At 50.3% G+C, this 13,109-nt stretch overlaps 1 protein-coding gene and 1 long non-coding RNA gene across 2 annotated transcripts; one reads left to right on the top strand and one right to left on the bottom strand.

The window, feature by feature from the left end:
- On the bottom strand, positions 1-10,345 carry LOC145721515 (uncharacterized). The gene is made up of 3 exons (XR_014145245.1): positions 9,588-10,345; positions 6,057-6,184; positions 1-5,400 (listed from the first exon to the last, which is right to left on the bottom strand). It is a non-coding gene; the product is annotated as an uncharacterized LOC145721515 (long non-coding RNA).
- A 119-nt stretch (positions 10,346-10,464) lies between these two features.
- CLDN3 (claudin 3) lies at positions 10,465-11,818 on the top strand. Its single transcript, XM_081819545.1, has one exon. The coding sequence runs from the start codon at positions 10,781-10,783 to the stop codon at positions 11,435-11,437; it is 657 nt and encodes a 218-aa protein (XP_081675671.1). The 5' UTR covers positions 10,465-10,780; the 3' UTR covers positions 11,438-11,818.
- Positions 11,819-13,109: the final 1,291 nt, after the last annotated feature.

Here is a 13,109-nt window from a genome sequence, read left to right as displayed (position 1 = left end):
ATTTTTATTTATTTATTTTTTAAAGATTTTATTTATTTATTTGAGAGAGAGAGAATGAGAGAGAGCACATGAGAGGGGGGAGGGTCAGAGGGAGAAGCAGACTCCCCGCCGAGCAGGGAGCCCGATGTGGGACTCGATCCAGGGACTCCAGGATCATGACCTGAGCCGAAGGCAGTCGCTTAACCAACTGAGCCACCCAGGCACCCCATAACATTCTTTTTTTAAAGTTTTACTTATTTGCATAATCTCTATGCCCAACATGGGGCTCGAACTCATGACCCCGAGATCAAGGGTCGCATGCTCCTCCGACTGAGCCAGCCAGGCGCCCCTATTTAACATTCTTGAAATGACAACAAATGAGTGATTGCCAGGGACAAGGAGGGGGTGTGGCGATTAAAGAGCAGATGAGGGACCCTTGCAGTTTGCAAATGCTCTGTGCCCTATCAATGTCAATATCCTGGTTGTGACATTGTACTATAATTTTACAAGATGTCATCACTGGGGGAAACCTGAGAGAGAGTATGGAGAGCTCTGCATTGCTTTTTTTTTTTTTTTATGTTATGTTAATCACCATACATTACATCATTAGTTTTTGATGTAGTGTTCCATGATTAATTATTTGCGTGTAACACTCAGTGCTCCATCTGCACTGCTTTTTACAACTGTATATGAATCTCTCTGTATTATTTTTTACAACTGTATGTGAATCTACAATGATCTCAAATTAAAAAGGTTAATTAAACAAAGAAAGAAAGATATTAGGTACCATCAGCAACTGGAGTGTGCATGCCCCACTTAGAAGCATTCAACTCAGGCTTTAGAAAAACTTTGTGCTGGTCCAACAAGACCGCAGGCTGAATTCTGCCCCTGGGCTGCAGTTTGCAACCCTTGGCCAAGCACTGGGAACATAGATTAGCTCTGTGATCAAATGAAATTGATAACAAAGTTTAAAACACCCATTTAGCGATACGCGTAATCGCTACTGTTTATTTCTCATCCTCACACATCCGGACACATCATACACAACTACTGCACACCCACACCCACACACCCTCCACCACATTGACACCTAGACACTGCAGCCAAAGGGTGACACTTCCCGCAAGGACTCAGCAATTACAGTAGGCACAGGTGGGTCCCCCGTGTACCCTTGTTCCTGAGCTTCACATGGTTTGCCCCCAGCAAGGGCATCTGGGCCCCCAAACTCCTCAAGCCTCGCGCTCTTCCCCTCTGCCCCCACCTCTGCACACAGCTCTCACGGCTTCCCATGCTGGAGACGGTAAGAGTGTGGTCCCAGTGGAGACTGCCTCCTGAGGTGGGTAGAGGAAGGGCCAGAGCGTGCCGGGACTGGAAGAAACAGGAGAATGCCACAGGGGCCGCCATCGGGGGAAGCTGGCCCCAGGGCCCTGATGCCGACTCTAGGGGGTTGGACACTGGGCAGGAGATAAGGAGCTGCAGGCACTCTTCTCTCCCTTCCTCTTTTCCCAGTGCTTTGCTTCTTGGAATCACACACACATACACACACACACACACACACCATTCTACCCAATCACACCTAGTGCCTCCAGCAGCAGCAGAGGGAGAAACAGGCTCCCCGCTGAGCAGGGAGCCCAATGCAGGGCTCCATCCCAGGACCCTGGGATCATGACCTGAGCCGAAGGCAGACGCTTAACTGACTGAGCCACCCAGGCGCCTCTGAATATTTTTTTTTAATGGAATCACAAAACGTGTTATGCTTTGTGACCGGCATCTTTAACTTACCATAATGTTGTCAAAACTTATCCATGTATGGTTGCCTTATTCCTTTTTATGGCCAAATAATATTCCACTGATAGACATACCACATTTGGTTAACCATTCACCAGCTCACACTCGAGATGTCTCCACTTTGGGGCTATTATGAATAATGCTGCTATGCACAGAACATTCGTGCGCAAGCTTTTGCATGAACTGATTTCTCCTTTCCCGTGAGTAAATACCTAGCAGTGGAATCGTGGGGCAAATAGTAACTCTACCTTTTGAGGAACTGCCAGACTGTTTTTCAAAAGCAGCCAAGACATTTTACATTCCCAGCAGCGTATGGGGGTCCCCATTTCTCCAGCTCCTTGGCACCATCTGTCCTTATCCATCTTTAAGATTCCATCCATCCCCGTGGGTATGAAGTGGTATCTCTTTGTGGTGGTTGTTTTTTTTTAAGATTTTATTTTTAAGGGGAGCCTGGGTGGCTCAGTTGGTTAAGCATCTGCCTTCGGCTCAGGTCATGATCCTGGAGTCCCAGGATCGAGTCCCGCATCGGGCTCCCAACTCAGCAGGGAGCCTGCTTCTCCCTCTTACCTTCCCCACTCTCATGCTTTCTCTCTCTCTCAAATAAGTAATCTCTACACCCAACGTGGGACTCAAACTCACAACCCTGAGATCAAGAGTCACAGGCTCCATGGACTGAGCCAGCCGGGTGCCCCATGTCTTCGTGGTTTTAATTTGCATTTGTCTAATGGCTAATGGCTTCGAACATCTCTTGATGTGCTTCTTGGCCATTCGTATGTCTCCTTTGTCTATTCTGAATGTCTATTCAGATCCTTTGGCCATTTTTTAAACTGGGTTATTTGTCTTTTTATTATTGGGTTATAAGAACCGTGGCAGATATTAAGCACAAAGCTGATTGGAGCTGTTTGCCCAGAGCCAAAGTCTTATTTGCAGAGTCCCTGAAGTTTGGCCCCTGGGCATGAAGCTTCCAGTCCAGCTGTCACATCTCCTCACAGGCCTGCCCAGCACACCCCCATCCCTCAGCCCCAGGAGCCAGGCACCTCTCCTTGCCCACCCGCCTAACCCAGGCAGCTCAGAACAAGCCCCTCCTCACAGCTGAGGCACTTGAGGCTCCGGGAGGAAAAGCACTTGCTCAGGGTCACATGGCTGGGGAGGGCAGCTGGGCTCACATTCGGGTCTGTCCAACTACACCCCACGCTCTCTCCACACATTCTCAGCACATTGGCGTGTCCTGCCTGAGTTTTTTTTCTGGTTTACACTCACATTGCGTCCATTCTCATCCCAGCCCTGCAAGATGGGTCATGCGGACACTGTCTTCCTTGTTTTACAGAAGAGGAAGTTCAGGTAAGAGAGGTGACATGACTGTCCTCAGCCTCCCAGCTAGCGAGAGACAGAGCACACAGCCCTCCCCCGGGGCACCACCAGCCAGGGACCCAGGCTCTGGCCGAAAGCAACTGACCTCGGCGCCCCCCAAACCAGCCCATGCTGCCCAGGCCTCTTCTGGCCCAAAGCCACCCCCACGAACCAGGAAACTAGTAGCCAGCAGTCCACTGAAATGAACCCGGGCTACTCGAAACTCCTGTAGGGGCAGCCCCCACCCAGCACCAGCTGGGCCCTCTGGCCGGACACTCCCAGCCCTGCCCGGCCCAGCCCCAACAGGCCCAGCCCAAGAACTTTGCCCGGGCAAGAAGCAGGACCCTAGTTCTCATGGGCCTCTAGCCCTGTTTCCCTTACTCTTCTATCACCCCCCGGGGCCTGGGCACTTAAGGAAGAGGACACAGGCTGCATGCATGTGGTTTGAAAGATGTGGGCAAACCAGAAAAACCCTTAGGTCTCTCATCTCCCTTGGAGGTGCCCTTGGTTCCTACTAGATTACAAAGCTCCCTCCTGGCAAATAAAACTGGCAGAAATTCTTGCCCATTTGGGGACATTCTGGATGCCCCAATGGAGCTGATATATGGGAGAAGAGAAAGAATGAAAAATAAATAAGAAAAATCGAGTATGGGGCACCTGGGTGGCTCAGTCGGTTCAGCATCCAAGTCTTGATTTCGGCTCAGGTCATGAACTCAGGATGGTGAGATCGAGCCCCACATCAGGCTCCGTGCCGGCGTGGAACCTGCTTGGGATTCTCTCTCTCTACCTCTCCCTCTGCCCCTCCCCTCCCTCTGCCCCTCCCTCAAATAAATAAAAATAAATCTTTAAATAAATAAATAAATAAACCTCAAATTTCCTACGTTCCCTGGACCAAGGCTGGATTACCAGTCTTAAGTAAACGAGTTTCCTAAAGTGACTGAGCACCCCAGTAGTTTGCTGATGAATCTAACAGTTATTCAAACCTACCAACCTGGTTTCTCAGATTTATCTCAATCAGTCTGCATGCCTGTTGTTGAGGACCAGGCCAAGCACGGGATAAACGAACAGGAAAGTAACATCTTGAAAGGGATTTTAAGAAAGAAACCCCTAACTTTTGGCAAAACATTAAAACACTCGCTGGAAATCCCCTCCGAGCAATTACAAGATTCTGTCTTGCACACAGAAATCTGATGAACCTGCTCATAACTATTACAGTCAACTCCAAATTGTCCTTTAAGGATATTCTGGGGGGGCGCCTGGGTGGCTCAGTCGTTAGGTGTCTGCCTTCGGCTCAGGTCATGATCCCAGGGTCCTGGGATCGAGCCCCACATCAGGCTCCCTGCTCGGCGGGAAGCCTGCTTCTCCCTCTCCCACTCCGCCTGCTGTGTTCCCTCTCTCTCTCTGTCAAATAAATAAATAAAATCTTAAAAAAAAAAAAAGGATATTCTGGGGACACCTGGGGGGCTCAGTCGGTAAAGCGTCCGACTCTTGATTTCAGCTCATGTCCTGATCTCAGGGTTGTGAGTTCAAGCCCCATGTTGGGCTTAAAAAAATATAGAAAAGAAAAAGAATATTCTGGTCTCCCTTTAGATATTAACACCACCCAGGAAAGTTAAGTCTATGTTTATTAACAGGCTGAACCAGGATCTTTCTCTTTCAATTAAAAGGACCAAGGTGGAATGGAAAACTGACCACTCCAGATTTTGACTGGCTTGCTCACATTCTAGATGAGTCCCCTAAAAGAAAGGCCACTAAAATTCTCAATTTTCAACTCTGGCAAATGAAGGCCCCCCAAACCTTCTAGTTTCTATTATAATTGCAAAGAGCCAGGGCATTTAAAAAAAAAAAATTTAACATTGTTACAAATTTAAGCACTCCAGTTGCCTTTAGCCCTCTGGTGGGTCTTTCCAATGTCCTCCCAGTTCCCAGGGTCAGGGCTTCCAGAAACTACAAGGGGCTCTTCCCAATCCTCGCTCTTAATCAGCTTGGAGAAACCCTCTCCAGACCGGGGATGAATCTGTCTCTGTCTTTATTGACACCAAGCTATACTCTCAGGGTTCAACTTCTCTGCTATAAAGCAACCCCTGTCTCAAAGTATTAAAATAATAGGGGTTCAAATAATAGGGGTTTCTAATAAACCTCAACAGGTTCCTGCCTCTGAACCTATCCCTCTTGTCCAGGCCCTTTAAGAGATATGCACCCTTTTCTCCTTACCTCCTCTGCCCGTATTCATTTACTGAGCCAAGATTTCTCAGAAAAGTATCGTGCCAGAATTTCTTTCTCCTAAAAGGGAGAAATAATTCCAGAAGTTGACAGCAAAATAAAATAAAACTGAAATAGCCAAACAGGAGAAATAAATGATCCTTTGGCGTGTTTTCTGTACTTTGTCTCTGATTGCACTGTAATTGAATCTGGGGACACTGATCATTTATTCCTACCAGATCAGCTACCATCTTCTTTATGGGCAAAATCCTCAACTGATATTGGCAGAAACACCATGCACCTGCCATCAAGATTCAAAGAAATCCCTCAAAACCTCTTCCCATAATTAATCAATACCCTCTACGTAAAGAGGACCTTCAAGGCATCAAGCCCATAATAGACAGTTACAAGGCTCAGGGCCTCATTATTCCCTGCACAAGTCCCTGTGACACCCCTATTTTACCTGTAAGAAAACCCAACAGCCAAGGATGGAGATCTGTCCAGGACCTCTGAACAATAAATAACACTGTTATCCCTCAGCACCCTGATGTTCCTAACCCCAATGGGCTACTACCAACATCCATTCCCACTGAAAGCAAATTTTTCACTGTAATTGATCTATGCAGTCATTTTTAGTATTCCAGTTGATAAGGATAGCCAATACCTTTTTGCCTTTTCTTGGAAGAATGGAAATACACCTGGACAGTAATGCCCCAGGATTTCACAGAGTACCTTACCTTAAAAGCTGATTTGGATGATAGAAAGTTTTCTGCGGGGGCACCTGGCTGGCTCAGTCCATAGAGCATGCGTGCGGCTCTTGATCTTGAGGTCGCGAGTTCGAGCCCCATGTTGGTCTTGGAGATTACTTAAGGAAATAAACATAAATTAAAAATGAAAAAAAGAAAGTTTTCCGCAGACTCTACTTTGTGAAAATATGCAGATGCTCCCCTCCTCAAACCTCTTCACAGGAATACGGCACCCATCCGTTAAAACTTTTGGCCTTGAAGGGACATAAAGTCTCCAAAGAAAAACTACAGCTTGCACAAGTTTAGGGTAGATACTTAGGGCATCTGATCTTGGAATAAGGCTTACATACGGACCCAGATGAAACCCCTCATGACTGCTTAACACTGACAGATGAAATTTTGACACCCATTGACAATTATAGGAAACTCCTCTAACCAATGCAGATTTTTCATGGTTTACTTATGGTTCTTCTTCTTTTTTTTTAGATTTTATTTATTTATTTCAGAGAGAGAGAGGGAGAGAGCATGAGCAGAGAGTCAGAGGGAGAGGCAGACTCCCTGCCGAGCAGCGAGTCCGACACTGGACTCGATCCCAGGACCCGGTGATTACGACCTGAGCCAAAGGCAGACGCTTAAACGACTGAGCCACCCAGGTACCCCAGTTTACTGATGGTTTTTATTTACAACTGTCTACGGATTAAACAACTGGTCTATTGACAAAATGATAGCATTCATGAACCAACATTTGTAGAGAAAAGTTCCTAAGGCCACAAAAAGTGCCTACCTCATTTGTCCCACATGTTCAAAGGATAATCCAGGGAAACCCATTCATATAAATGGATTTCATATAGCTTCCCCATCTCATGGATAAATATGTTTTAGTCATGGTTTGTATGTTTTTTCACTGGACCAAAGCTTTCTTTCATAGACAAGCTAATGCTTCCTCTGTTGGAAAAGATTATCACAGGGTACCTGGCTGGAGACAATCAATGCCCTTAAGCAGCACACCTTACAACCTGGAGATCTCATCAGTTGGAAGAGACACTTCCAGAAAGACTCATCAAACTCGCTGGAAAGGCCCGTATCAGAAACTGCAAACCAACCCTGGGGCTGCCAGGGAATAGGCTCTTGGATTCCTGTGATGCATTAAAGAAAGCACCAGACCCTGGGGCGCCTGGGTGGCTCAGTCGGTTAAGTGTCTGACTCTTGATTTCAGCTCAGGTCCTGATCTCAGGGTTGTGAGATCAGGCTCCAAGCCCAGCATGGAGTCTGGTTGTCCCTCTCCCTCCCCCCGCTTGCTCTCTCTCTCAAATAAATGGATAAAATCTTAAAAAAGAAAGAAAGAAAGAAAGAAAGAAGGAAAGAAGGAAAGAAAAAGAAAAGGCACCAAATCCTGACAGGACCTGCACACCATCTGGTGACTTGAAAAGCAAAGATTGCCCAGAACTGAAACGGAGGGCATCTAACAAGACAACTTCTCCAGGATGTCCGGACCAAACCTGTATGCCTTTTTCTCGTTTCCATAGGACGAAAATGCCCTTTCTCTGCATTTCTCAAGCCTTTGCACAAGGGGGAAACCTCTTGTCTTGATTATGGCCTTTCCGAAACAGCTTCCTCATGATCCCAGAACAAAATAATTTTTCACTTGTTTTTTTCTGAAGGCTTAGATGATTCAGAATTCATAAAAATCCTTCTTTCATCTAAACTATCAACTGACAAAAATTTAAAAAATTAAAAAACTATTTAAAATAATAATAATAATTTTTTAAAAATCAAAATAAAGAGGCACCTGAGTGGCTCAGTTGGTTAAGCGACTGCCTTCGGCTCAGGTCATGAGCCCAGGGCCTTGGGATCAAGCCCTGCATCGGGCTCCCTGCTCCTTGGGGAGCCTGCTTCTCCCTCTCCCTCTGCCTGCCGCTCCCCCTGCTTGTGCTCTCTCTCTGTGTCAAATAAATAAATAAAATCTTTAAAGAAAAATAAATAAATAAATAAAAATAAAAACCAACTATTAACTGACGATGGATTCTTATCCAAATCCATGGTCTCTGAACTTACAACTTTACAGACTGTTTTATTTAATAACATTTTTTTTCAACACAGTTCTTTTGAAATAACAATATTTATTTTTTTTAATTTCTCTCTTTATTTTTTTAAAGACTTATTATTTATTTCAGGGGGAGGGGGCAGAGAGAGAGGGAGAAAGAGAATGTCCAGCAGACTCCCTGTTGAGCGGGGAGCCCCACTCGGGGCTTGATCTCATGACCCCGAGATCACTGCCTGAGCCAAAGTCAAGAATCAGGCTAAACTGCCTGAGCCACCCAGGCACTCCTCTTTTTTTTGTTTTTTTTTTAAGATTTTATTTTTAATCACTGAACTCTACCTCTGAAATTAATAATACACTATATGTTAATTAATTGAATTTAAATAAATTTTTTTTAAGATTTTATTTTTAAACTTACCTCTACACCCAACATGCGGCTTGACCTCACAACCCTGAGATCAAGAGTCACATGCTCTTCTGACTGAGCCAGCCAGACACCCTGAGATAATATTTTTTAAAAAGTCTCTGAAGTGTTGCTACTCTGAAAGAGATCCGCTATTGCTTCATGTTGATACTTAAACTGTATCTTCCCAATGCACTTGATTGGTTCCTCGTGCAATATTTACTATTCTGCTTTTGTAGCTGCTTTAAGCAGGGACTTCCAGGAAGCATCCATGAGTCCAGGTTTGCCTTCATAGGGAGAAACTTTTCTTCCCTAAATTGGAGTAAGTGCCAATAAACATTTTCAGTCGGCTACCTTCAGACCAAGGGTCCCGGTTTAGAACCAACATACAGTTTGAAATTGTCATGTTATTTTTGATTCTGTATTTGCCTATCAATCTTTCGTAAAAACAATGTACCCAATAAGGTGATGCTGGCTCAACACTTCAAGATGACCTCGGACGCTCATAACCTTGAGAAGATACAGACTTCAGATGGGAAGTACCTGAGAGTTCCCCCTCCTTACTCTCCTTGTTACTCAAATGTGGCCCTAAGTGGTTTCCAATTGCTATGCACTTTCCTTCCAGTGTGGTCCTTCCAGGCACTGAGGGACAAAACCACTCTATACAAAATACCTAACTCTTGATCAGCGATGCTTTCAAGGAAAGATCTTGATCTCAACGAAGGAAATGTGAAAATTAATGAAGGGAAACCTCACTGAAGCGGACCTGGGATGCTGGAAAAGGAGGCTGGTAGGGGAGCCTACTACTCCATGTCAATTACAGGAAGGATTGTCAATTATAGACCCCAACAGAAGAATCTCAACAGGACAGAATCATCAATTATAGGTCCCCAAACGGAAAGATGTACATATGGCACCTTCTATAAGAAATCGACCACCTCTGCCACTCAGCTAATGAGAAAACCTCGTTACCCTGAACTCTTACTTCTGGACTTTTGTTCAAAACAAGCCCCCCCCCCCTTTCCTTCTTCTTCTTCTCCATAAAATAATGTTCCTCTCCTTTGTTTGTTGGACTTACCTACGGTTTTGCTGCAGCTTGCTCGTCCTGGGTTGTAATTCTCTGCTTTTCCCGGAATAAACCCATTTTTGCTGGTAAAGTAACTGGCAGTTTTACTTTTCAGGTTAATAGGAGCAAGGGCTTTGCAAATAACATCTCTGACTTTCCACTTTCGCCTAGATCAAACCTTTCACCACCATTTCATTAAGGTGGGTCACGGCACTCACTCGGGCCCAGAGGTAGGGAGGACAAGGCTGTGCAGAAGGCGGGGAACCAATGAGGAGGAGGGACTTCTGGAAGGGGAGAGCAGCTCTGCTAGAAGGTATCCAGGATCACTGGAGGAGTAAGAGCTAAGGGACCTGCAGTGGGGCTGGAAGTGAATTTGAGTTCAGCAACTGCTTTGGGGCATCTTCTCGGTGCCTTTGGTGGGGAGAGGCGGGTTCCTGGCTTCTGAGCGCAGACCTCCAGGGCCTGGATCAAGCCCGGATTGTGCGCCAGCCAGGGCCGGAGGGACCGAGGAGCAGGTGCGCAGCTCCCGGGGCAGCCGCCCTCTCCGGAAAACAGCCCCGGTCACGCCCACACTGGGTCCTTCCAGGCCCCATGGATCCCGGCCAGCTGGCAGAGACCCCCTTCCCCACGCCGCCTGTGCCAATGGCGCCAAAAATGTGGGGAGGTCGCGGAGTGTCAAGCAGATCGTGATTTGTACCGCAACCCCTGCCAACCCCGGAGACTTAGCTTGGGAACCGGCGGGGACGAGGAGCGAGGGGCGGGGTGGCAGGCCTCGGCCCCGCCCTCTCTTGGCACCCCACCCACCCACCCCCACCCCGAGTTTGCGCCACTCCCGGCAAAGTCCTCCCTCCCCCGGCGCTCGGTGAAGGTGGGAAGAGGGGCCACGTCACTGTCCCCAGGCCGGGGGAACCGCGGCTCCGCCCCTCCCACCCTCGCCAGAGCGCTGGGCACGGATCTAAGACTCACCGGCCCCGGTCCAGGGCCAGCCCAGTCGCCGCCGCCCGCTCACAAAGCCACAGGCAGGTGCAGGCGCTGCCGAGGCGCGAGCGGGCAGAGCCGAGCCGTTAGCGCGCGCCGTCCGTGCGTCCGTCCGCTGAGGCATCCGTCCGTCGGCGCGCCCAGCTCCCGCCCAGGCCCAGCGGCCACGGCCCCTCGTCGTCCCGCACCCTGAGCCGCCCGGCGGAGCCGGCTTTGGCGCGGCAGCCATGTCCATGGGCCTGGAGATCGCCGGCACCTCGCTGGCCGTGCTGGGCTGGCTGAGCACCATCGTGTGCTGCGCGCTGCCCATGTGGCGCGTGACGGCCTTCATCGGCAGCAGCATCATCACGGCGCAGATCACCTGGGAGGGCCTGTGGATGAACTGCGTGGTGCAGAGCACCGGCCAGATGCAGTGCAAGGTGTACGACTCGCTGCTGGCGCTGCCGCAGGACCTGCAGGCGGCCCGCGCCCTCATCGTCGTGTCCATCCTGCTGGCCGCCTTCGGGCTCCTCGTGGCGCTGGTGGGCGCCCAGTGCACCAACTGCGTGCAGGACGACACGGCCAAGGCCAAGATCACCATCGTGGCGGGAGTGCTCTTCCTGTTGGCCGCCGTGCTCACCCTGGTGCCGGTGTCCTGGTCGGCCAACACCATCATCCGGGACTTCTACAACCCGCTGGTGCCCGACGCGCAGAAGCGCGAGATGGGCGCCGGCCTGTACGTGGGCTGGGCGGCCGCGGCGCTGCAGCTGCTCGGGGGCGCGCTGCTCTGTTGCTCCTGCCCGCCGCGCGAGAAGAAGTACGCGCCCGCCAAGATCGTCTACTCGGCGCCGCGCTCCGCCGGCCCGGGCACCAGCACAGCCTACGACCGCAAGGACTACGTCTGAGGGGCAGCCGCGGGGACAGCCCAGCACCCCTCGGGCTGGAGCGCCCACCAGTCCGGCGTGCGGCCTCCCATCGGAGACCAGCCCCCCCCCCCGCACGCTGGGAGCTCTCTCACTGGACTGGGAGGGACCAACCCGGCGGCCCCTTCCCCAGCTGCACGCCCCCCGCTGCCCCCCAGCCCCCGGGCCGGCGAGCGGGAGCACGGCGCGGGGGACCAGCCCGCACGGACAGTGAAACCTTGCTCCTCCGGAGCGCGGGGCTGCGGTGGCCGCCGCTACTTGCCAGCCCCGTCGGGCCGCGGCCCCGAAGCCCGCGTTGGGCAGGGACCCGCAGTCTTGAAAAGGGCTAGTTGATGTTTTTCAATAAAAGCCTTTCGTTTTGCATTTGCGGGCGCCTCCTTGTCCTGAGAGCCGACGCGCCTACGCCTCCCTGCGGAACACCCACCCCCGCCCCCTCCTCCCTACCGCGCCGGCGTTGGCCTTGGCTGGATTCTGCTCTACCGCTGCTCGCTGCCCGGAATGAAGCTTAGAGAGGGTAGAGGTTGGGTAACCGAGAAAAGTGGGGCTGGAAACTGGGCTGGGCGCGCCCTAGGTGGCCATTTGGCCTACTCCCTGCGGATTCAGATGTTGAAGGCCCCGTCTGGAGAGGCGGGTATGGGCAGTAACAGCCTGCTCGGTGGACAGAGAGGCGTGGGGGAGGTGGGAGAAGCGGGGGGGGGGGGGGGGGGCTCTTCTCTAGCCTGTGCTCTCCGGGTTTGTACTCCTAGTCCTCCCCGGTATGGCTGCACAACGAATCTTCCCTGTGCGTATGAAAGAGCACGTTCAGTGCCATGATTTCATATTGGGAAGAGGAGAACAAAAAGACCTATTGTTTTTGTAAAACACAGCATCAAAAGTAAAGCTGGGCAGAATATTCTCACCTGGAGGAGAGATGAGAGAGGGGCCTCATTTTCTTCCCGGGGCCCCGACCAGGAGAGAGAAATGACTCAGGACCTCTGGTGACACTCTAGGGCTTGAGTTTAACAAGCCTTGGAAGCACTTGTTTCTCGGAGAAAGCTCAGGAGGGTCAGGCAGCAGGAAAGGGGGCCTGTGCCCCAGACCAGGAAAGAGAGATCCCCCAAGGCTGGACAGATAGCTAGGTGCAAGAGAGAATGAGATGAGGCACAGGGGCCCGGAGGAGGCCAAGTCATGGAGTCTCATGTGTGAAATTATGAACTCTGGACCTTATTCCGGTGTTTGGGGAGTCAGGGAAGGACACACCTGGTCAGATTTATGCTCTAAAATATTGTCTCCCACAGGGCGCCTGGGTGGCTCAGTTGGTTAAGCGACTGCCTTCAGCTCAGGTCATGATCCTGGAGTTCGGGGATCGAGTCCCGCATCGGGCTCCCTGCTCGGCGGGGAGTCTGCTTCTCCCTCTGACCCTCCTCCCTCTCATGCTCTCTGTCTCTCATTCTCTCTCTCTCAAATAAATAAATAAGTCTTTTAAAAAAAATAAATAAATAAAATAAAATAAAATATTGTCTCCCGCAGTCCCCTGGGGAAGTAGGATTCAAGGAGGGAGATGAAGGTGGGGATACCATCTCAGAGGCTCCACCTCTCATCCCTGCTGAGATGGTGCAGCCAGAAAGAAGGCAGGGGCAGTGGACACGCCCCCCCCCCCCCCCCCCCCCCCCCC

This window comes from Leptonychotes weddellii, chromosome 5 (genome assembly GCF_054177405.1).
Source record: "Leptonychotes weddellii isolate Sample4059 chromosome 5, ASM5417740v2, whole genome shotgun sequence".
NCBI lineage: Eukaryota > Metazoa > Chordata > Mammalia > Carnivora > Phocidae > Leptonychotes > Leptonychotes weddellii.
This window is presented reverse-complemented; position numbering and strand designations above follow the sequence as displayed.